At 33.3% G+C, this 24,094-nt stretch overlaps 4 protein-coding genes across 4 annotated transcripts; all 4 read right to left on the bottom strand.

The window, feature by feature from the left end:
• Positions 1-1,133: 1,133 nt before the first annotated feature.
• LOC133186550 (uncharacterized) lies at positions 1,134-2,477 on the bottom strand. Its single transcript, XM_061321781.1, has one exon. The coding sequence runs from the start codon at positions 2,475-2,477 to the stop codon at positions 1,134-1,136; it is 1,344 nt and encodes a 447-aa protein (XP_061177765.1).
• Positions 2,478-2,815: 338 nt separating this feature from the next.
• Positions 2,816-3,277, bottom strand: LOC133186549 (uncharacterized). The gene has a single exon (XM_061321780.1). The coding sequence runs from the start codon at positions 3,275-3,277 to the stop codon at positions 2,816-2,818; it is 462 nt and encodes a 153-aa protein (XP_061177764.1).
• Positions 3,278-5,579: 2,302 nt separating this feature from the next.
• LOC133186868 (UBX domain-containing protein 4-like) lies at positions 5,580-13,298 on the bottom strand. Its single transcript, XM_061322241.1, has 12 exons — positions 13,204-13,298; positions 12,071-12,176; positions 11,727-11,755; positions 11,105-11,223; positions 10,573-10,745; positions 9,737-9,791; positions 9,294-9,463; positions 7,850-7,972; positions 7,601-7,703; positions 7,356-7,478; positions 6,583-6,779; positions 5,580-6,196 (listed from the first exon to the last, which is right to left on the bottom strand). The coding sequence occupies exons 1-12, from the start codon at positions 13,283-13,285 to the stop codon at positions 6,082-6,084; spliced, it is 1,395 nt and encodes a 464-aa protein (XP_061178225.1). The 5' UTR covers positions 13,286-13,298; the 3' UTR covers positions 5,580-6,081.
• A 3,261-nt stretch (positions 13,299-16,559) lies between these two features.
• On the bottom strand, positions 16,560-21,006 carry LOC133186870 (zinc finger protein 467-like). The gene is made up of 3 exons (XM_061322244.1): positions 20,941-21,006; positions 18,819-19,010; positions 16,560-18,554 (listed from the first exon to the last, which is right to left on the bottom strand). Exons 2-3 carry the CDS (start codon positions 18,968-18,970, stop codon positions 17,576-17,578), a joined length of 1,131 nt encoding a protein of 376 aa, XP_061178228.1. The 5' UTR covers positions 18,971-19,010; positions 20,941-21,006; the 3' UTR covers positions 16,560-17,575.
• Between the last annotated feature and the right edge of the window lie 3,088 nt (positions 21,007-24,094).

Raw genomic sequence — 24,094 nt, 5'->3', positions numbered from 1 at the left:
ATGTTGTTACCTGCTTTGTCAGCAGGGACCAGTATATACTGATCGTGTAATCTATCTTATTCTTTTTTCACTTCTGAATTATTGAACACAGAAGGATAGTTGGTTGTCATTTTTGGCCCTCAATCGCTTAATGCGAGATTTTAACATATGTAGTGCTATGACACTGTTTTCCTTTCATATTTCTCAAACTGTCACATTCATTTCCCATCATTTATTTCCATCATTTATTTCCATCAACATAGGTAAAGGAAATGGTAAAGGAAAGGGAAAAGATTGACTACAGCAAAAAAAAATAAACAGAACTTACAATGCTGTACATTATATAAATATGACCGAAATGATGCACCATACGACTGACTGATAATACTGAATACAATAAATATGAATACTTTATGTAATAAACTAGTAATGCATGATGGTGTTGAATAATTTAAGTGAATAGAAATGTATAAATGACGTTAACATCTAACGTGTGAGAACGCTAATTTACATCATATACTCAAACTGAATATTAACCTTGTTTACTCCAAAAATACAGTATGCAAAAAGATATGAAGTTAACACTGCATTTATACAACCATAAAAAAGGTAATTACCGTGATTATTTTCCAACTCATCCAAAAATCTAAGGTAAAACAGCTCAAACTCACTACAGCTTTGGGTAAACATCGAAAAATCGTGCAAAAATGGCGGGTTCACACGTCAAGATTGAAAATTCATATTCTGACAAAATTGGATAAATAAATTGATCCGGATAAATTTGGACAATAATATAATATCAATCTTACACCGGCCCCTAAAATATGGTCCTACACAGAACATATTTTACAATTTTCCAATGAGCAATTAACATCTTTAAACATGTGAAACAATTTAGTCTCTGTCATCCGACTCCAACACAAGACACAGTTTCGTTATTGGACGTGTAAGAATATTGGACACAGTTTTCACTTTCATAACACGCACAATATTATGTCTGTCTTTTTGAACCTCCAGAAATCGTCCAAGATTCCAATAATTCCTTGGGCCATTTTCAACAATAACAGGGCGGAGAAACTACGTCATATAGGGTTATCGCTTAAGTTTTCAATGGCGGACTTTTCGAGCGCCTCGAGGTAAATTTTTCTTTCAATTTATCTAATTTTAAGTGAAGAGGTCAAAATAAGAATAAGAACCAAATCACCTTCTTTAACATTGCGTCCCTCCTTTAACCACATCTGCCTGCTCTGAAGAAGGGGTAGATACTCTTTAATCCATCTTCTCCAGAAGATGTCTGCGAGATATTGGATCTGGCGCCATCTACGTCGAACGTAGTTGTCCATCTGTGAAAAAGTTCCAGGTGGGCAAGTTTCTCCAGATCTAAGAAGTAGCAAATGGTTTGGTGTCAAAGCGCTTAGATCACTAGGGTTATCTGATGTGGGCGTCAAAGGTCTTCCATTGAGAATTGCTTCAACTTCACAGAACAAAGTTGTGAGTCCTTCATCGTTCAGATAAATAGTTTGTTCATGTAAAACGGAAAATATCACATTTCTTACGGATCTGATAAGTCGTTCCCAGACACCTCCGAAATGTGATGCTGATGGTGGGTTAAACATCCAATCTATCCCTGACTGCAACAAATGAGAATGAATTTGGTTAACGTTCCATGTCTTGATAGCTTCTCTTAATTCCTTTTCTGCACCCACTAAATTTGTACCATTGTCTGATCGGATAAATTTAGGTTTTCCTCTCCTTGCGATGAATCTGCGAATAGCATCAATACATGAATCTGTATCCAAAGAGAATGACACTTCAAGATGGACTGCTCGTGTATTAAGACAGGTAAATATTACACCATATCGTTTCACCATACTCCTTCCTCTCTTCAATTCAAATGGTCCAAAGTAGTCCATATCTACACGGGTGAATGGGGGATCATCTGTTTCCAATCTTTCAGAAGGTAGATTGGCCATTTTTTGGTGCATTGGAGGAGACTGGTATCGTCTGCATATAACACATTTTGAGATAAGCGATTTTAATACAGATGAAATACCGGGTATCCAAAACTTCTCTCGAATGACTGCTAAAGTAGCATTCTTGCCCATGTGTCCTGCAGATCTGTGGGCATCTATAGCAATCATCCTAGTCAGTGTGGAATTTTTTGGAATGATCATCTGATGCTTAGTGGTAAAAGATGCGTTTAGCTTTTCTAGTCTGCCCCCGACTTTGATGACTCCTTTATGTAAAATACCGGTAGGATCTAATCTAGAAAGCTGTGACGATTTTTTGACATATCCATGTTTGTCTCCAAGAATTTTCAATTCATTTGCATAATACTGCCTTTGCTCATATGCCACAAGTTCTCTTTCAGCTCTGTCGAGGATATCAGTACTGAGAAAAGGAATCGCTTTTGCCTTCTTGGACTCCTTTACTCTTGTTTCACTTTCCACTCTTTCAATCTGCATGATTCTCTCCTTTGAAGCTCCAGAGTCTATCATTTTTTCTCTTCTTTCTATTTTCTGCTTGACTATTTTTCTCAAGTTATCCTTGGCTTTCAAGAACCATCCAACCGTGACTTTAAGTCTTTTCCAATCTGAGAAATGCTGAAGAATTTTTTCAACACCATTGAAGGAAGACTGTATAAGGGTAGTGTTGATGCATTTTTTCACTTCCACGTCGTTAACCCCAATAGTAGTATCAGTGTCACAGTTCAAAAGCCAAGTAGATTCTGATTTCAGGAGGAATTCAGGTCCATGAAACCACAACTGATGATCTATGAATTTATGAATCACAGATATTCCTCTAGATGCACAGTCAGCAGGATTTTCTTTTGTGTTCACATAATGCCATTGATCAAAAGTTGTATGGGCGTTGATGATGGCAAGTCGATTGGTGACAAAGGTTTGGAATCTAGTCTTGGTGTTAGCGATGTAGCGAAGTACTGTTGTACTGTCTGTCCAGAAATGTATTTTCTCTTAGGAAAGTCTAATTGCTCGTCCACCAGTTTACTTAACTTGACGGCTAATGTTGCAGCGGTGAGTTCCATCCTAGGTATTGTCATTGTTTTCAATGGTGCCACTCTTGATTTGCCCATGACGCAGGAACAATGTACATTTCCATGATCATCAGACATGCGCAAATATATGACAACTCCCATGCCAAGTGTGCTTGCGTCCGCAAAACAATGTAACTGGTATAACACAGAATGTCCAATATTCCCTGGCTTGTAACATCTTTCAATTTTTACATCTTCCAGATGTTTCACTTGCATGAGCCAGCTGTTCCATTTCTTTAACATGGTTCCATCAATTTCATCATCCCATCTTACACCATCTTTACACAACTGTTGGAGTATGGATTTAGCTGTCAAAACAAATGGCGCTACAATGCCGAGTGGGTCATAAATGGAACTTGTCACAGAAAGTATGCCTCTTCTTGTTGTAGGATGGTTCTTTAACTGTATTTGAAACCCTAAGGAATCATCTTAATCAGCAATAAAAATCCTGAGTATCATTTTCCTTTGAAACTAACATGCTAACCACTACGCTACACAGCTCTTGATGAATTGTGGCATTTAAAACATGTTTGTGATCGAAGATAGGGTAGGTCTAACTGTACATTTAATACATATTGCACTTGTTAATTAATTCGGGAGAGGAAAAATAACTTCAAGACCAAAATTGGAATACTTTCAAATTTAGCACAAACATGTGCTTCAAAATAACAATGCAGATTCTGAAAAAGCTTTCATTTTAAGAAAAATGCACACTTAATCCAGGTCAATACTGAATAATGAAACCTTCAATGCTCTTTTTTAACATGTAAATTTAATCAATATATATTAATTTTTTGTCATTGTAAGTTAAAGCCTCTGTTTAATAAAAGAATTCTCAATACACAAATACTTATATATATATATATATATATATATATATATATATATATATATATATATATATATATATATATATATATATATATATATATATATATATATATATATATATATATATATATATTATTTAATCATGTTAGATATGTCGTTACGCGTAATGACCAGATTTTTACATGTTGGAGGTTGGCAAGTATGGTGAAAGGGGCCCTTTTTTCTGCAAACGCGAGGGCTTTGTCTCCATTCAGAACAATCATATATGCCCGATCACGATTTTTTTTCTGTACTATAAAATATCTTAAGGACATGGTACCTTTTTAAAATGGAAAAAAAAATACACAACACGCAATCTAGTACATGCTTAGTAGGAATGTTGTGAACTTCGTAATGGCGTACGGCGCCACCGAACAGTGTTGAAGAAATGTCATTTCTTGTACATGAGATTCACTGGAACAGATAGAATATTTATATACAGTTTATTAAAATAATGAAAAAGTTGAATTTAAAATTCTAATATTAATAAATATTTAAGAAGTCCAACTTTAGTTACTCGCTCTATTTAGTCGGAAGTCCTGAGGTGTCAACGGCTTCGTCTTTGATGTTCTCTCCTATAGTCAGCATATTTTCTTGGTTATTTCTCTCTGCTAGACGTTCAATCATAAAAGATTGACCGTCTATAACTGAAAGAATATCGTCGATGTCAAAATTTCCACCGACCTTATTGTGTAGTGTATATTATTTAACGTCAAAATCTATTTGATACATTTTTCTTACGATAAGCTTTACGAGTTCTAATTGACCATTGACACCTATGACGTTTCAGTACCACGTGACCCCTATCTAATTAGTGGAGATTTTTACTTCAAGAACTCCATATTACGGGCGTTTTATCGCCTAATTATGACTGTTTTCAAAGTTATTTCATATTTAAACGATAATTATATGTTTCAAGAATATAATAGTGTTTCATTTTTTAAATATTTAGATACGTGATAAAAACCCTTTAAATATACTTGAAGTGAGTATATAGGTCCCTGGTCCAGGGTCATATCACAAACATGATTCAAATGCCACAATTCATCAAGAGCTGTGTAGCGTAGTGGTAAGCGTGTTAGTCTCAAAGGAAAAATGATACTCAGGATTTTTATTGCTAGGGTTTGAACCTCACAAATACCATGAATACCACATTATTTTTTTAATACCAGAATTTTTGCCTAGAAAATTTTCCCCAGAAAACTTATCATAATTTCATAATTTTCAGTAATGAGAACTTTACTCTAAATACTAAAATTCACAAACTGAATATGATTTTATATAGGCATTCTGCACGCCTTGTTCACCCATCTCCTTTCTTGGTACTCCAAATGTACACGAAAAGTCAGATACATCTTAATTATGATATCCATTATGTGTTTTATCTCTATGGCTGGGCAATTCTTTGTGTCACTTATAAACTTTCCATCAGGTTACCATGGGTTAATTGTTTCATTACTATGGTAATACCACTAACATGATCCTATTTTATGTTTACCGTTACAGTAATTAGTTTACACTAAATATCAAAAAAACCATTTTTCACTGTGCTTTCTTTTAAGAAAAATCAAATATAACTTATCCCACTTGCATACAGTGACGACATAATTATATTGTTAGGCTTTTTAATGTCTGGAAAACAAATTTATTACGGTAAATTATTTAGGACAAAAACTAATTGTTTTCAAAAGTTTATTTGAAAGAAAACAAAAAATACCAAAAAACAATTACTACATTTCCTCTTCTAACACCACAATAATCTTCGCTATCCAAGGATTTACGATCTGCTCTGCTGACATTAACTTTGTAGGGAGCAGAGCGAACTGGATTCCCTTGGATAAGGAAGATGCACCATAATAAATTAACTGACAGACATGATTTATACATAAACATAATGAGGTCCTTCCAGGACATCCTCATGCAACGGAATCTCTCTGATTTCATTTTTTTTTGTTTTAAAAGAAGACATTTCAAAACGTACAAAGTACTAGAATCTAAAGTGTTCTGTGATAGAAATACTATTTTAAACACTATATACTTGGCTTGGTCATTATTACACATCAGTATAAGATTCTGGTCTACAACACCAACACCTGGCTGATTCAAATGAACATAATAGTTTTTGTTTTTCTTTCTGATTGGTTGTTAGAGCTGTTAAGAATTTTTCTGATTGGTTCCTACATTTGTTGGGTTGAGTTCCCATTCCATGTGGCATTTTCATCATCATCATCTCTCATGTCTGTCAACCTTCGGACATTTCCATCTGCACGGATTGGTCTCCTCTGGTAGGCCCTACAAGAGAGGGTTATCACATTACATGTACACAGGCCTGAATTGATTCAACATTACATACGTGGTTTAATAAAATTGGGGCAAATTTTTTCAGACATTAACATAAACTCCTTATCACTTTTTAGAGGGCTTTATTTGACTTCCATTCGCATTCTAAACTTCCTATGGTCTGAGAAAACATTCTTAAAAATTTAGGAAAGATGCATTTGACCCAATTCATACTAATGTATACATGTATTTGTGATCTGGTCCTTCTTTTAGATTAGAAATGAGATTCCCTTGGGGGAGGGGGGTAGTATCTCTTATTTATGTTTGTGGTCTGGCGCTTCTTTAAGATGAGGGCTGAGATACTCAGTGGGAAGGGTAGTATATTTTGAATTACTTACGTCTGTGGTCTGGGCCTTCTTTGAGATGAGGGCTGAGATTCCTCTGTGGCTGGAGGAGCATCCTCTGATTTTGCTTGTGATGGTCCACCAAACAGAAAAACTCGAATCATGTTCCACAAAAATAAAAATGGAGCCAAAATAAGAGCCAGAATTCCACCACCTGGGTTGCCTGGACTGGATATCACATTGGATTTTCGCTATAAAGATATTTCAAAGATGCTTTGAATAGTTATTTGTAAATACTGGATTTTGCAAAAAAAATTAACTTTGATACCCAAGAGTGTAACAATTAATGCATTGCCTGCACATATGTAAGAGTCATGGGAATTGAAATGGCTTGAGAATACTTTCTGGCATGGCTATTAACTCACAGAAAGAACCAAATTAAGAGAGAGCAGTGTCTGTGACATGTACTTACTGGCAATGTACTTACTGGCACAGCTATTAACACTGAGGAGGGAACCAGGTTAAGAGAGAGCAGTGTCTGTGAAATATACTTACCGGCACAGCTATTAACACTGAGGAGGGAACCAGGTTAAGAGAGAACAGTGTCTGTGAAATATACTTACTGGCACAGCTATTAACACTGAGGAGGGAACCAGATTAAGAGAAAGCAGTGTCTGTGAAAAATACTTACCGGCACAGCTATTAACACTGAGGAGGGAACCAGATTAAAAGAGAGCAATGTCTGTGAAATATACTTACCAGCAAAGCTATTAACACTGAGGAGAGAACCAGGTTAAGAGAGAACAGTGTCTGTGAAATATACTTACCGGCACAGCTATTAACACTGAGGAGGGAACCAGATTAAGAGAGAGCAGTGTCTGTGACATGTCATCTTGTGTAAAGATTCTCTTTGGATAGACAGTAGAAAGGGTAACATCAGCACCAATATGCTGCAAAACAGAAATCACAAAATATAACACAACTACACAAATATGTCCACTGACAAAACACAGCTCTCTTTTTTCTTCAATCTATGACATGTCTTCTTTAAATCCTGTACCAGTGAACTTACTCCTGAGACTACAGAATAAACACTCTGCAGTATATCAGAGGACGGGAATGTGTTGGATAAAGATGTTCCATCAGGAAGCCGCACCTGGATCCGAGCTGTCTCCCTACAAGGAAACAAATATATCAACAAATTAATAGAAAACTTCTTTCTTCAAAATGTTTATATGATCTTACAACATTATGTTAGTAAATGTAAACTTTCACTCAGGGATTTTTGTTTCTATTTTTTAATTAATCCTTTGGAGCTCACATTTTCTTGGCCTCCTCTTCCTGTGTGAGTTTTTGTCGGGCCGATATTTGTGCCTGTTTTTTCTCTTCTGCCGCCAGTTTCTGTTCCTGTGTCTCCTTTCTGAAGCGAGCTGCCCTCTCCTCCCTGAGAAAACAAGAAATTCTACACTCATAAAATACTGTAGATCCCCAAATTTTCGCAACACCTTATTTTCACAAGGTACGTATTTGGTATTTATAAGCGAGAAAAAATTTTTGTGAATGCTTGTTATTGCTGTATATATACTGTTATTGAAAATAGAAGTGAGAATGAAATTTTTGCAAGCAGACCATCTCAAGTAATTACATAGAAATAAAGTTCTCTGAATAAAAAGTGATTTACAGTTATTGCAAAGACATAAAAGGATCTGTAAACATAGGAATTGTGATAAACAATTTTTTTTTTCAAATAAAGAATAATATCCTTTTCTGAAGTCATGAATTTATTTTGCTATGCTACAAGCTCTTAGAGGCTGTTCAACATAGCAGATATTTAAAATAGTCTTGACAATAATTAAGTACATGTACACTGGGATCCAATAAAAGTCATTTACTACAATCCTTATAACCCTGGACTAATTCTTATGAAATAAATAGCCTCACAAAAACATGTAATGACAATTCAGATTGAATTTACAATTCTATTGATGCCAAAATAAGATTTAGTACATTTGTTACCCGATACCTACAATCCTCAACAACAGGTACCTGTTCCTTATTTCCCAAATTCTCTTAGCTACCTATTTGGGTAAAGCACATGTTCCCTAATTCCCTAATTCTTTTAGCTACCTTTTCCTTGATCCCCAAGCTATTCCTAGCTGTATGTTCCTTGATTACCAACATATTACAAGCTATTTGTTTCTCTGTTCCTTGCCATCTTTTTCTCTTATCACTACCTATTCCTAGCTATTTGTTAATTGAGTCTATATTTATTATCAACTTTCTGTTCTTTGATTCCCTACCTATTCCAAGCTTTGTTCCCTGTTTACTAGTTCTGTGATTTTCTACTTATCTCTAGCTACTTGTTCTTTTATTATAATCCATCCTTGGCTATCTTTTCAATGATTCTCTACCTATCCCTAGTACCAGAACAGAACATTTTATTTCTAATTGAGAGCCCAGAACAGACAAGTACCTGTTCTTTTATTATAACCCATCCTTGGTTATCTTTTCAGTGATTCTCTACCTACCTCTAGCTATCTGTTTTTTTTTTTTTAATTTTCCCTATCCATGGTTAACTGTTTTTTTATTCTCAAGCTACCCATTCTGTTATTTTAACCTATCATCAGTTGCCTGTTCCTTAATTCCGTACCTGTCTCTAACTTTCATTTTACCCTATCCTTGTTTAACTTTTTTTATTCCCTACCTATCTCTACTTATTCTGTTATTTGAACCTATCCTCAGTTGCCCGTTCCGCAATTCCGTACCTGTCTCTAGCTATCTGCTCCCTGATTTTGTCTCTTTGACGCTTCTCTTCAGCTTTTTCTTTCCTCATCTGCTCCACAGAATCCTTCAATTCCCTCTCCTTCTGAAATTCCTTTAGTTTCTGTAAATCTTTTCCAAGCTTCCGTCTTTCTTTTTCCTCTTCTTTCTCTTTCTGATATCAATCATATTACATGTATACATGTTAAAATAAACTCTCACAGGTGATCAAACAATACTTCCTCTTGTCCAGTTAATAATTTATACATATCATAATAATATACAGCTTTCCTAATCTTTTGACATCAAATTCAATTTTCTGTTACATAAATATTACTGATATATATAAGTATTACTGAAACATAGACATGTATATCACTGATACATATACATATTACTGATACACATAAATATTATATGTACTGTTACACCTGTAGATTTTCTCTACCTCTTTTTCAAGTTTCTCTTTTTCCTCTCTCTTCATTTCCATCTTCTCTTTAGCTCTGCAATATACATGTATCATCATGAATAATCATCTGTGTAATAGCCCCAATCTAGTTACAGTGGAACCTGTCTAATCTGTATCTTGTATAATCCGGAATGGTGTCTTATCCAGCCAATTTCTATGGAATCAGTGAGGTCTGGATTAGACAAGTTTAACTGTATCATTTTTCTCATTGGTATTCATAAAATAGGTAGGTAACATGAATTTATAGCGATGTGTTGATTTAAGCAGTTGCAATGTTAGATATTTTTGAAATGTACATATAGACGCTATTTAATTTGACTTGAGAGGAGACAGAGCTTGATTAATTAGTGTTCACAGGGTCTTTTCCTCTACTATAGGTTTAATTTAATACATATTATAATAGCTGTTCAGTTCTTTTTATATTTGTATGTACTTCTACAACCTTTTTGTTCTGATGAACTTTCAAAAAAAAAATTTTTTTAATTGAACATTTTTGTTTTCTTCCACTATTTTTTAAATTGTCCCAGAAACATGAAATGGTGCCAAGGTTGGGGAGCCCTGGTTTAAATAAATATCTTTCAATTTTATAATTATAACTTATTTCTTTCACTGAAACTTATTTCATCTCCAGTCTCTACAGTAATAAATGTCCTAATGATTACTGATTGCTCACTAATCACATGTGTTCACACTGACACATTCTTTCATCTATTCCAATTCTTTATTGGCAAGTTTTTCTCCTATGTGTCTATAATAAGTATGTTTACATGCTTTTGAAAACAGAATTACATTACATAACATAACATTAATCTTACTTTTGCACTCTTTCCTCCAGAGGTGGTTTTTCTATCTGTGCTGACTGTGTTGATGTGTTTGGTGCTGTGCTTGGTGCTGTGTTTGGTGCTGTGCTTTGTGCTGCAGATGTGTTGGGCTGTACCACTGCAGTTGGGGGGCCAGGCTGGGTTTCAGCCAACTGATCATTGTGTAACTACAAAAGATAAATGGCATCTTTCTTCAACATGTTTGTAGACACATATTTAGTCAAATTTTAATGGATAGAGATTACTGTAAAATCACTTATTTTCAACAGGGTTTAATTTTCCTTGCTTTTGTGGTATAATAACCCAAGAATTTATTACCTCCGTAGAATTTTGAATTTTGAAGAAGACTATCCTTTTCATGTTTTCAGCCATGAAATCAAATCCCTACGAACCCATATTTTTTCCCCAAACCACAAAAATTTGACAACACAAAATTAAGTGATTTTACAGTAAATTATTTTACACATTTTTTGTTCAATGAAATTGATCAAGACAATTCATGGTGTTCCCTTACAACTCGACATACCTTGATCACATTCTGAATGACTTGAATGAACTCCCCCTTCTCTTTGTGTCCTGCGGCCACCTCAATAGGAGCCCCATTGACCCCAATGAAATATGTAGAGGGCACAACCACAACAGGAACTTGTTTAGTTAAGGCTTGAAATTTTAACTAGCAATATAATTAATGCCAGTGACAGGAACTATATTTATATGTATGTCTATATGCCGAAAGAAATATTTCCCCCTTCTTATTTATAGGAAGTGTGGTTTTTCTGACTTCTAGGGAAACAGAATTTAGGCATGTGGAAAATAATTCAATATCTAATTCTAAGTTATTCTGATTTGCATAAAATGATCATTTTCACATTTAAGAACATAAAAATATATATTTAAATTGGGATTTTGATTCCATTAAAACAATAATCTACCTTCTTCATGTTAAATAAACTGAATTTTATGTGTGACAAATTAAATCAGGAGGGCTGTTTGTTTGTTCATTGGGGCATTCACTTAATTACTGGTGGAGTTAAAGGACATAAAATAACCTGTTTAAAGTTTGAGGGCCTTTACTTTGCCTGTGCTCCGGTGTCTACTATATTATATCATACAGAAAAATAACTTAATATAAAAATCAAAAAAGATACAGATCTGTGAAAAATGTCCACAAGCCTCACTGAAATAGAAGACAGTTATGTAATAGTCCTCTGGAATTTTGCTGTACATGCACTAGTTAGTGATATATTTTAACTCATAAGAAGAATTTCATGCCTTTAGAACTTTATCATCTTATTCAAATTTATTTGATTTGCCAATTTTGCTTATCATAATAAGCATAAATAACATGAATAATCAATGAACTTTATATTTCAGACCATTAAATTGTGATGTAACTTCAGTACATACAATCACAATCTATTTTAATTTTCTCAGATTAGTCTCTATACATAAAAAGACAAAGATTCCCTTTCTGTACTAAATTTTCTTTCACCTGTTTGCTGCCAGTTTTATAGCAACACTTCCACTACTATTGCACAATGTCAGAACTTCTGGATCATTCCACACTTTATCCATCTCTGTTGACATGTCATTTTGTCCTGTAAAATAATTTCTTATTCATTTGCTTTAAATTATAAAAGGAACATTAAAAGATTATTACCATGTCAGAAATTCAATTTTTTGAAGTAGATAAGAGGGTCTACATGGTCTAGTTAGAATAATCTGTGTCTCGGGACATATTTCAACGATAGAACGGTCTGTCCACAGGGGCTTGCTCCCGGCGTGTAATAATTATTTATTTAAAAAAAAATCATATACGTTAATACTAAAACTACACAAGGGAGGACGCCACTTTGGACCCCTTCCTCGCTTCAACCTCTGTTTTCGTTATATTTTCCTGTATTTTACTGAATCACCGCCTCGGGTCTGTCAAGTAATGATTCTTCTAGGACATAATGCTTAAATTTTCCCCTTGGAGCCTCTACAATACACATTTCAGACTAATAATAATCCAAACTCGCTCTTTAGGACAGTTGATAGGGACAGAAAACGAAAGTAACCTCGGTGTTTTACATTCGAATACGGAATTAGAACGCGTTTTTTTTTTTCAAATTTATAATTAGCAGCTGTGCTAACTAGTAGAAAAACCCCGAAATTTTCGAATGTGTTTTCGTTTTCTGTCCCTATCAACTGTCCTAAAGAGCTCCAAGGGGAAAATTTAAGCATTATGTCCTAGAAGAATCATTACTTGACAGATCTGAGGCGGTGATTCAGTAAAATACAGGAAAATATAACGAAAACAGAGGTTGAAGCGAGGAAGGGGTCCAAAATGGCATCCTCCCTTGTGTAGTTTTAGTATTAACGTATATGATTTTTTTTAAATAAATAATTATTACACGCCGGGAGCAAGCCCCTGTGATCTGTCTTAGAAGGGTCTTGTAAAATATTTTTACTTGTTTCATTTTTTTTTTAATTAAATTTCTGATTGCAGAATGAGATATTGGATAACTGACAACATACAATGATACATGATGTAACTGTCACTTTCTGAAAATGCAATAAAAAGCATACTCAGAATCCCCCTATACTGATAGCGTTAGGCTCAATAAAAAATAATGAACTAACCATAAATGTAAACAATAAACAGAACTTTCTGTTGCTTAGATCTCTGTATGGCTTCAGGTATACTTCCATTAAACCAGTTCATCTTTTTACACAGGTTTTAGACAGAATGATGAAGATCTTTAAAAAACGAAAGTAAAACCGGAAATAGAATCAGCATATTATGTTAACATTAGGACGTACAGATATTTTTCGCATGAACTAGCGGAAAGCGGTATATAAATCTACTTAACGCCGTACTCTCTCGGTTTTCTTCTGATATTCTTCATTCTTCTGTGCAGAATCGCTTCATACTTCTGCTTTGGAATACACTGACGCATACATAAATATGTCAACAATGTTACGTATAATATTCTAATTTGATTTCCGACTCCTGATTGTTCCTGATTACGATTTTTTTATTAATATTCTTAATTTCACCAAAAATTCGTTTCCAGCTACTTGAACATAATTGCTACGTTAAAGTTAGTTCCACATACATAGATATATCAACAATATATTGTATGGTGGTGACATCTGTCCAAAACGGTAAAGTCTAGTACTAAGTTATAGAAGTTGAAACCAAAAAACGGATACCGATTCATTAAACTGCTCAATTTGGTTCATAAATACCACCATTCATAATTTTTTTTTATATTTTTATGTTTATGCGAATTAAGTTCAACATAGTTAATAAGCCTAAAAAATTTTAACCGAATCTTTTCAGCGATGTGGAGAATATCAACCAAAAATCTAATCCAAGAGAGTCGGGAATCGGGAGTACTAGATTTACCACTTGCCTGAACTTGAATGGGGGGCTTAAAAAAATCGGGGCTGATATAGTCCCCAGACATTTTTAGCTCACATGAGCCGAAGGCTCAAGTGAGCTTTTCTGATCAAAATATGTCCGTTGTCTGTCGTTGTCGTTGTAAACTTTTCACAATTTCATCTTCTTCTCCAGAACTACTTCAATTTCAACCTTCTCCTTCAAGGGGAGATAATTCAGAAATAGTGAAAATTTGGTGACATGTTTTTGAAAATTCACTGGGCCAAAAGGTCGAAACTTGTAGGAAACCTTTACATAGTGTAGATTCAAGTTTGTTCAAATGATGAGCCATGGGGTGGGACCACAATGGGGGATCAATGTTTTACAAAGGAATGTATATGAAAAAAGTCCTTAAAATTTTCTGCTCAAGAACAGCAAAGTCATTTGTTATATTGATATGGAAGCATCGATCCTCAGATAGTTTTAAATTCAAGCCCCCCCCCCCACCCCCACCCCACCCCACCCATGTAAACTTTTCAAAACTGAACTGATTTGTGCTCTTTTTCCTAGCCAATGTGTGCTTAGGTGAGCGATGTGACCCACTGGCCTCTTGTTTTTGTTGGTTTAGTCCCCACCCACTTTCAATCCGACGCCTAGTTATATATATCAGAGAGTCATCAATACCAGACATATATATATTTATACCATATATCTGTATATATGTTGCCGTCAATACTCACCTATGTTATGATCAGCCATAGATGAACGCTGAATATATTCCAATTGTATTAGCGCCCTCTGAAGAACGACGGAGTTTTATTTATTTAACTAAGTATATCTTTTTTTATATCTTTTTTTTCAGTAACGTTAAGGACTTGGAATTTCTTGAATAAAATTCAAAATTTTAATTGGTCTTCTACAGTATGCAGGATGTTAAAAATTTACCAGTCTTTCGAGAAAGTAGTGGACTTTTGCGAGAAGCGCTGACTTTTACAATCGACGGCTTACTTTTACACTGGGACAATATACGGCAGCTTTCTTGCGATATAAATATTTAGCTTAACAGTTAATTAAATGATATTAATTGGGCATTTCAAAGCACATATTACGTTTTCTAGAGAGGGGAAGGATAAACACCCTGTACTTACCTCCCTCCTTTCCCATTTCACCAACTACTGCCAAGTTTTCATTCTGGAATGTTTTTTTTTCTTCCTTATTTGATTCCTTCATAAAATGAGATTAAATAGAAATACTATATCTCACACCATACCTATGACCACTATTAAGGTTTTCTAATCTAATATCAATTTCGTACCTCCGTACATGACACATGTTTTAATGTCAAAGTAAGTCGTCGAGTGTAAAAGTCAGTGCTTCTCGCAAAAGTCCAATAAGCACTCGAAGTTTTAATACTTCTATCGAGCGTCGGTCCGCCTGTTAAGTCGGTTATATTTTTTAAGTTTTGCCATTAACCCGTTTATAAGTCGATACAACTTTTTGCCGAAGTCAAGTCATTGCTCTAATATTTACGCGTATAAAATAGAATTGCAGTTAAGAGTTTTGTATAGATATAATAAATCAGTTACAGTATATCACTGAGGGAGTCAGAAAGATTCCAGTTCCCCAAAAGCAAGTCCATTTCCCGAGGCTAAGCTGTATATTACTAGTATCATAAGTATTACCGGTATATACCTGTGTGCATAAAATTTTGCCAAAAATATTCAAATCAAACAATTATATTTTTTGTAAATCTTGAATAAGAAAGTTCCTTCGATTTTAGCCTCAGATTTCCCAATTTTGCCTTTGGATTACCCATAAACCTATCATATAGAAGTCCATTATATGACTTATTGTAATATATATCTTCTTCTTCCATTAAATTGTGTACTGATCAGAGATGTCTCAGACTGCCATTTCGTACTGACACATGCTGGGTACAAGGAAAAGGAGACAAGTTTACAGTGCAGATATATACAGTATATCTCGGTGTTAAAAGCATTTCAATCGTAGTTCAACATATTGAAAAAAATTTAAATGGTGCCCATTTTGCTCATTCGCATTGCCACGCCACCTGCTGGAACTGTAATGGGTTTTGGAGAAAAAAACTACAAAAATTTGCAAATGTTCATAGAAAATGACTCTTGTATAACTCTGACAAAGGTTTAAAGAAAGTATAAAATGAACGGAGTTCACCTTTTAATTTCAGAATTTAAAATTTAAAAAATAGTTTTGACTTAACTAGAATCCTTTGAATTTTAATGAGAAATAAATCAGATGGTATCAATCTCATGAAAAACTACACCATTTCTCCATATGAGTGAATTAAACGATACCATCTTTACAACAGAAAGATTCTCAAGAATAGAGGGGAGGGACTCTTAAAATTTTGTATTTTCAACAATTTTAACCTTGCCTACGACAAAAATGGAAGGGGAGGTGGGGGGCTGAGAGGAATTTGTGCTCAATCTATTCTTCATCCTCATTGACTGTTACAATTAATTAATTACTGTTAATTAAGAATATCAGAAAACTAATACAGTCTTTCCCATACATTATAATGATCCACTCAAAATTCATTCATTAGATAATTATATACATATATTTTAATTCTCTAAGCAACTTCAACAGTTCATTACATGTTACACGTATGATGCATGTCAACAAAGCTGGGCATCTCAACATCATAGATCCAGTTAAATCAGTGTTACATGTATAATTAGCAGGAAAGGAATACACTGCATATTGTTTAAGCTGATGGTAATAATTCAGGTAAATATGTTTTAAAATCAATGAAACAAATGTCTATGTATTATGTATGTATCAAATAAACAATCTCCATTCCCTATCGAGTATATAATACTTTATTGAAATAAAGACATTTACAACGCAAAAATTTGTGGGATAATCAGACATTTACATTTACATGTAAACATTTTAAGGTTCATAAACCCTCTGCTCACTCATATAAAATATTGCTTTAACGCTTATGATTTTCCAAAAGAAATGTATTTGTTAAGTAAAATACAAACAATTATAGCATAGCTTGCAGGGCAAATTTGGGCAATAAAGACATTTCAACTGGAAAAATTTACAAAGGAATAATAGACATTTATGTCATTAAGAGTTATCTCTCTTATCAGAGTATCAATGAACCTTAAACATTTACATTTCTACATGATTGTCATTGTATATTTCAAAATGACTCAATTAAACTGGTAAATGTTACAGAGATGAAATGCTTTGCCTTTTCAAAATAAAGATTGACTAAAAGGGATGGAATTGATAGTCCATACCTATTAATGAACACAAATGTCTTTAAAAAAAATTGACAATCATGGCGGAATATGAACACAAACAGAAGTGTGGAATGTCTTATACCAATACTATAATATGTCCTTCATTTAGAACACAAATTTATCTTAATATTAAGATATTTATCTTAATACAAGGAAAGTCTTCAGATACACTTTACTATGGTCAAGCATACTCTAACAAAGCTTTGTTTCAACAGACCTTAAAAAGCTTAAAATATTATTCTATAAGAATACTGTTTTGTTTGAGATAATGCTATATCCATGCTCACTGAGATAGAGCATGTACATAGTATACTAAGTTTTATATGAGATAATTTTATTTATGCTCACTGAGATAGTGTGCTATAAAGTCGTACTTGTCACTGGCTAATTTCCCACACATGTTACAACAACGGATGTCCATTTTATCATGCATACTGCGATGAAGGTGATACATGGCTGCATCTTGGAATATAACACAACAATATTCACATTTGTACACATCATCCCTAGACATCATATGTGTAAACAGATCCTCATTGGTGAAATTAACAAGGCAGACTCTGGAGTTGGTGCCAATGGAAGAGTTATAAAGACTAGGTGAAGGTTTACTACTCAGGCTGTTATAGCGGGCTATTGATTTAGAATTCTTACTCATGGTAGGGAACAGCTGACATTTTTGTGGAGATGAAGACAGACTGATTTCTGAGCCTGACATGTTGCTCTCACTTGTAACACTGGCTCCATCCCCCATATCTGCCTCATCTCCTGAATCTCTTTGTGCCTCAGTGAAATTAAGGTCTTTGACATTGATCTTCTCTTGTTTTAATGTCTTTTTCCTTGGTCTTTTTGGTTTTGGTTCAGTGGAGCTGCTGGGTTCGGGAAATGATGCACTGTCTGGTGGTAGACTGATCCCATCCATGTCCAGTGATCCAGCGTCCTCTAGCTTCACGTGACAACTTTTGCCCACTTTATCTGTGCCATCTTCAGCATTGTCGGAGGATCCCACTGAACTAAAGTCTTCAATGCTGAAGTGGTTTACGATATTTGGTTTTCTCCTGTGGCTGGAAGTCACCAGATTTGCCTGGTTGCTTATATCTGTTTTATACTCAGTAAAATTCAGTCCAGAGAAACCTTCATGGAACTCAGCGGCTGACAGATCTGGGAGGGAGTTCTGTTGTTCGTTGTGAACTTCCCGGAGATGTTGTTCGAGGCGTTGTTTTCGACAGAATCCCAGGCTACATATGACACAGTAATACGGTTTTTCTCCTGTGTGTGTTCGTTTGTGCGAGTTCAGATGGGAGGACTGTGCAAATCTAAAAGGACAGCAAAAAAATAATAAATAATAATGAAAGCTTATGACTCAAAAAATAAACTGTATTGATAATGATAATATATATTTTTTACAAAAATCATCCATCATCCACAGAGATCAAATCAGAGATGTTACATATTTCTTGTGCTTAAACTTACTATATTAAATTCAAAATTATAAATGATTTTAACAAAGATACTTATATATTTTTAAAAATGACAGGTGAAAACATGATTGTTGTGTACAAAAGAATTGGTGCACTAACCTTTTCTGGCAGATGTGACAGGCGTAAGGTTTCTCCCCTGTATGGGTACGTCGGTGCGTTGTCAAATGAGCTTTCTGGGTAAATCTCTTGAAACAAACATTACACTGGTATGGCTTATTTGCCCCTGCCATTACTATTCCACCAGAGTCCATTCTGATTATCAAACAGCTCAGCAGTATATATGATTTAAAACTAAAAAAAGAATCAGAGCTTTATCATGATTGATTATATAAAAATATTAATTTCAAACTATATTTTAAATTAAATGTTTACAATTATGTATATAAAACAACATGTAGTACATATATACATGTATATAAAAAAAAGATTTTCAACTGCTCAAAATGTTGCCGTATCTTGTGGGCCCTATTGTTTACCGTTTAGTATTTTTGAAAAGTTTAAATCATGTACATCAAAAAAATATCAAGATCAACAAAATAAAACCTTTAAAAGCCTTAGATCAATAAATTATTTAGATTGTTATATTTTCATAGTCTTCATTTACAATAGCAAAGGAGGTGTTAAAGGCAACAGTAGACCCATCAGGGCAGCCATTTTTAGCCCAAGAATTTGCCAGGTTTTGATTAGTTTGCCTATTTTGCTTTTGTTTATGAATAATATGAATCTAGCATTCATATGTAAAAGAATTGATTTAAATTAAACCTAAAATTGAACTTTAACATAAGTAAATGGGTACTACTAAACAGAGTACGGTAGAGTACAACAGAGTACTTTAGAGTACGCTGGTAAAATTTAATAATTTAATGCAATTAGATTGTTTATTTATATACATGCATACAGCTTAACTAAACATTACTATAAAATAATATTGCAATATTTGTCTCAAAATTTTGTTTTTTAGTGATATTTTCACCAAAAAATTGAAGATGGCATCCTGATCCCAATTATTATTTGTTTTCGATAAAATATTGAGCGACATATTACATCGATGACTACTTTCTCTGAATATAATTCAATTTATTCAGAGATTTACTTGTTTTTTACATAAATATTCTCGAAATCAGTATCACAAAAAAATAATAATAATACAAGTTAACTCAAAAAATAGTTTTACTAATAATTTATAAATGAATTTAATTTCAATATCAAATAAATAATAATGTACATGTAAGTTACTTCAATGAAAAATACCTATGTAAAGTGTACCCTCAAACAAATTTAAACTTAAAAAAGACAAGAGAATGAGCCATTATTTTGGTGCACATAGAAGTAAAATGTTCTATTATTAGATCGGGATCAAACTGAAATGATAAATCGAAATAACTACTAAAATAATGAAAACATACACATATTATTCAAGATATATATTTAATATATTAAACTAATTTAAAGTAGAAACACATACAAAAAGCAGTTTATTTGCATTGAATTATAAAATTTTACCAGCGTACTCTATCGTACTCTAGCGTACTCTGTTTAGTAGGACCGTATGTAAATATCAAATGAGATTGAAGTATAAAGTATTGAATAAAGAGTAGTTTTAAGAATAATGCTGGATCTGGTTCATATATATGCTAATGACAGAGTTGCAATTTCTATCTTTGATATACTGAACATGAAGAAAAAAAGCTATGGATTGGTTCAGAGTTTTTCTTTAGATCTTTGTTCTTTACCATGTTTAATTTACAACCTTAGGATTTGCAAAACATTTATGCACTTCAATTTACTTTTGTATGTGAACATATTTAATGCACATTGGACAATCATTTGCATGATTAGAGGGACAATTTATGAATATACTGTAAAAATATTGTTTAATAGACACGATAGAATTACAAATAAAAATATGCTAATTAATTGCAATATTTTAACTGTTTCACGGTAAAATATCCGATTTATACGCATTTAAAAAGTGATTGCAAATATTGAGTAAAAATACACAATTATTCAGCTTTATTTACGTAACCCTCTGATCGCAGGAAGTAAATTATTTGTAATTATTTTCCAAACAAAAAATCTATTACAAGTCCTGTTTCACCAAGGATGTATAGGGCTTCTTTTTTTTTTTTTAAACATAAATGGATTTCAATGAACTCATGATCAATCAGTGCTTTATATGAACTCTTTTTACTGTCATACTCTGCATATATGGATAACTAACATTCATGGAAATCATCTGATGTTGTCGTTTCCTATTTTCAGTTTTTGTTTACACCCCAAACGCCACCATATTGAATTTGTAATACACAAACTGCACTACGGTACAGATCTAATCCAATCCGGAAAAAAACATTTCTTTCTTTTCTTTCTTTCTTTATTTATTTATTTGATTTTATCTTATTTTATTTATTTATTTATTTATTTAATAAATGTATTTTTTAAACTTTATCATGTTTATCTGCACAAAAAAAAGAAGAAGCAAAATCATTGATGTAGAGAAAAAAAGGATAATAGGATACAATTGAAATTTTATTATTACGCAACACAGGCACTTGTTTCTGTAATAAATTTTTGACCCATAGTATAATATGGGTCAAAAATTTATTACAGAAACATGTGGAAGTGTTACGCAGCCCTGTTTCTCTCTATAAATTGTAAAATTTTTATCATCGTTTTAAAAATACATTTTTTGTGTGTGTGTGTCAGATACAGAAAAAATATTTCAAATTTTTTCCAATAAATATGAAGATAACGAACAGTAATCAAGCTCAAAAGTCCGTTGGAACAAAAACAGATAGGCAGCAGAGCAATCACGGACCTCTAAAGACATCAGAGGTGGAATCAGGTGCCATAAAGGAAAAAGCATCCCCTGTCGACCGGTACGTCACACACGCCGTGTGCTCATTGTCATTACAGGGCAAACGGAAAAATCTTTAGATAAATCAGTGTGAATATAATGACCCAACAATTTGTATAAAAAACGGCAGTTTAACGGCAGATTGTAATTTGTTAACAAGGTCATTGTATATATCGATCATAGAATATGCAAAATGTTGACTTTAAACGAGACTGTTGATATCCTTATACCACACTTATTTATCAGTAGCCTGCCTCGTTTTAGAAATTGTTCATGATAGAAAAGTTGAGGTTGAGGTCATCACTTTTATCATAAAGTTTAGTTGTTAGTTTGCAATTAATGTCTTTTTCTAGTAAAACATCCAGATATAAAACAGATGTGTCAGACTCTGTGGTGTCTTTTATTTCGAGTTCAAAGGGATATTTCGAATCAAAATATGAATGAAGATGAATGCATGTATTGTTAATTAATTGATAAAACGTCGTCGATATATCTAAATGTCGAATTGAAGGCCACAAGCAAGAGACTTCTTTTTATGTTAAAGTTAAAAAAAATAATAATAAATTCTGCTTCGTATGTCTACTTATAACGGGTGCAATTAGAACCTATGGGAATTCCATCAGATTGTTAGAAGGCTTGATCCACACACACACACACACACACACACACACACACACACACACACATAGATATTGTCAACGAGAAACTCAAGCATTTTTGTAATATCATTCAACTTCTGAGTATTTGTGTGTACAATCAGAATGTTTTTAACAAAATAATTTTGCAGATGACCAATGGAAAGGTACGTAAATCTACGAGATCCATTTTTCCTTGTACAGAAATAGATGGAATGTTCGTGAAAAAGATAAATGTCCTACGGATCCGGTGAGGGCCTCTCCCGAGGCACAGATTATTCTTCCTAGAGAAATCAAACCCACCTTTAATTTACATGCATCACATTTACAATGTCAAAGATCATCAATCTAATACCTATCGGGAATAGTCGTATATAGCATCCGGGATGACTGCCAAACCTGATTTGATTTCAAATTGCTTTTCAGTCATTCTACGATAAAAGGACCAATTCAGGGTATAAAACATAAAAAAAATATAGTTGTTTCAAGTAGCAAAATCAACATTATAATTCTCTAAAGGACATATCAGTGAACTTAAAAAAAATTGTCCACAAAACTGCAATCATTAACTTTTTACAACAATTTCAATATACCATTGATTTTAAGGTAATGTTACGGAAGTACATGCTTGAACAAGTCTTATTATTTTTTTTAAAATAAAGTTAATTCGACCAATTTTTTATTTTCTGATGTTCAGTATAGAACACTAAAGTTTGATTCATGAAGTCTTGCATGAATCCGAAATTAAATTAAAATTTCGGGAAATTATATCGTTACAGAAGTTAATTTCCAGCAATGAAAGTTAAAATTCTCGGCAATATTTAAAATTAACGTTTGTTTTAAGATGTTAATCAAAAGTATGAAGCATTTCGCTTCCAAAATAATAAAAAAAATTATACCTGCATTAAAATTCCTGAATTACCGTTACGGAAGTTAAATTTTTAAGAGAGACAACTGTTTTTGTCTAATTTATTTGTTATGTTGAAAATGTAATGGTCTAAAATAGCTGTAGCCCTTTTCACAAAAAATCTTAGGACTAAGATTAAAATTTTCCAATTCTTCTGCATGTACCTAAATTGAAGTATGTTACAAAAAATCTTATATTTCTATTACATTACAGTATATTGAGAATTATTCTTCTGAAAAAATAATTTTCTTTATTAAACAAAGAAATTACAGAGTTGTAAAATTTTAATCTTACTCGTAAGAATTTTTGTGAAAAAGGCTACTGACTCGCAACTAGAATCGATAATAGTAAGTCCCACGGTCACTTTTAGATAAGTTTCAGTTCTTTTTGAAATCTGCATTCTAGGCGTGCAATTTAAAACAAAATCGTTACGGAAGTTAAATGATTTTCAGCGACGTCATGATTTCGTATGAAATAAGATCCATGCATTTCTTTGCAAGAAGTGGTTTGTTTTCTTTTTATGTAGGAAAAAAAAAGTTTTTCAAAATTCATTGCAATCTATTCGAAACGCTTATACAGCTGAAAATTTCATCTTGAAATTTGTAAATGAATGGAGCGACATTTAGATTTACAGTGGAATACGTTTTTCAGCATTACATTGTGTTCATATCAAAACTTTAACTGCATATATACATGTATCGGTAAATATTTACAACATCATGTGTGTATGTGAAGTCTTTAAGTTGAAATCGATCTTTAAAATTATAGTCAAGATATTACAAAGGTAAATTTGTAAGCGACATAAAAAAATTCTTAATTGGGCATGTTTTTATAGAATGGCTGTTTTATGTCACCCAGAACGAAGTTGAATGAATACAATGTCATTGTTCAGCGCTTTATTTCTTTTTCTTCCACGTAATTCTGTCCTCAAGAGTTCTTGCAGATGTCTTTCACAATCTTTGAAACTTTATAGAAG

Source organism: Saccostrea echinata, unplaced genomic scaffold (genome assembly GCF_033153115.1).
Source record: "Saccostrea echinata isolate AGI-Se365-2 ecotype Australia unplaced genomic scaffold, CSIRO_AGI_Sech_v1 ptg000014l, whole genome shotgun sequence".
Lineage (NCBI taxonomy): Eukaryota > Metazoa > Mollusca > Bivalvia > Ostreida > Ostreidae > Saccostrea > Saccostrea echinata.
Note: the sequence above shows the minus strand (reverse complement) of the source record. Positions and strands in the feature narration are given on the sequence as shown.

Bases quoted from the DNA above. Each gene is read 5' to 3' on its own strand.
- LOC133186550 (XM_061321781.1), bottom strand. From the start codon at position 2,477: ATGATAGACTCTGGAGCTTCAAAGGAGAGAATCATGCAGATTGAAAGA.
- LOC133186868 (XM_061322241.1), bottom strand. From the start codon at position 13,285: ATGAACTGGTTTAATGGAAGTATACCTGAAGCCATACAGAGATCTAAG. The intron at 10,746-11,104 runs GTATGTCGAGTT...TATCTTTTGTAG, and splicing joins TCATTCAGAATGTGATCAAG to TTACACAATGATCAGTTGGC. The intron at 7,479-7,600 runs GTAAGTTCACTG...TCTGTTTTGCAG, and splicing joins TTTATTCTGTAGTCTCAGGA to CATATTGGTGCTGATGTTAC.
- LOC133186870 (XM_061322244.1), bottom strand. From the start codon at position 18,970: ATGGACTCTGGTGGAATAGTAATGGCAGGGGCAAATAAGCCATACCAG. The intron at 18,555-18,818 runs GTTAGTGCACCA...CTGTCCTTTTAG, and splicing joins TGTCACATCTGCCAGAAAAG to ATTTGCACAGTCCTCCCATC.
- LOC133186549 (XM_061321780.1), bottom strand. From the start codon at position 3,277: ATGTTAAAGAAATGGAACAGCTGGCTCATGCAAGTGAAACATCTGGAA.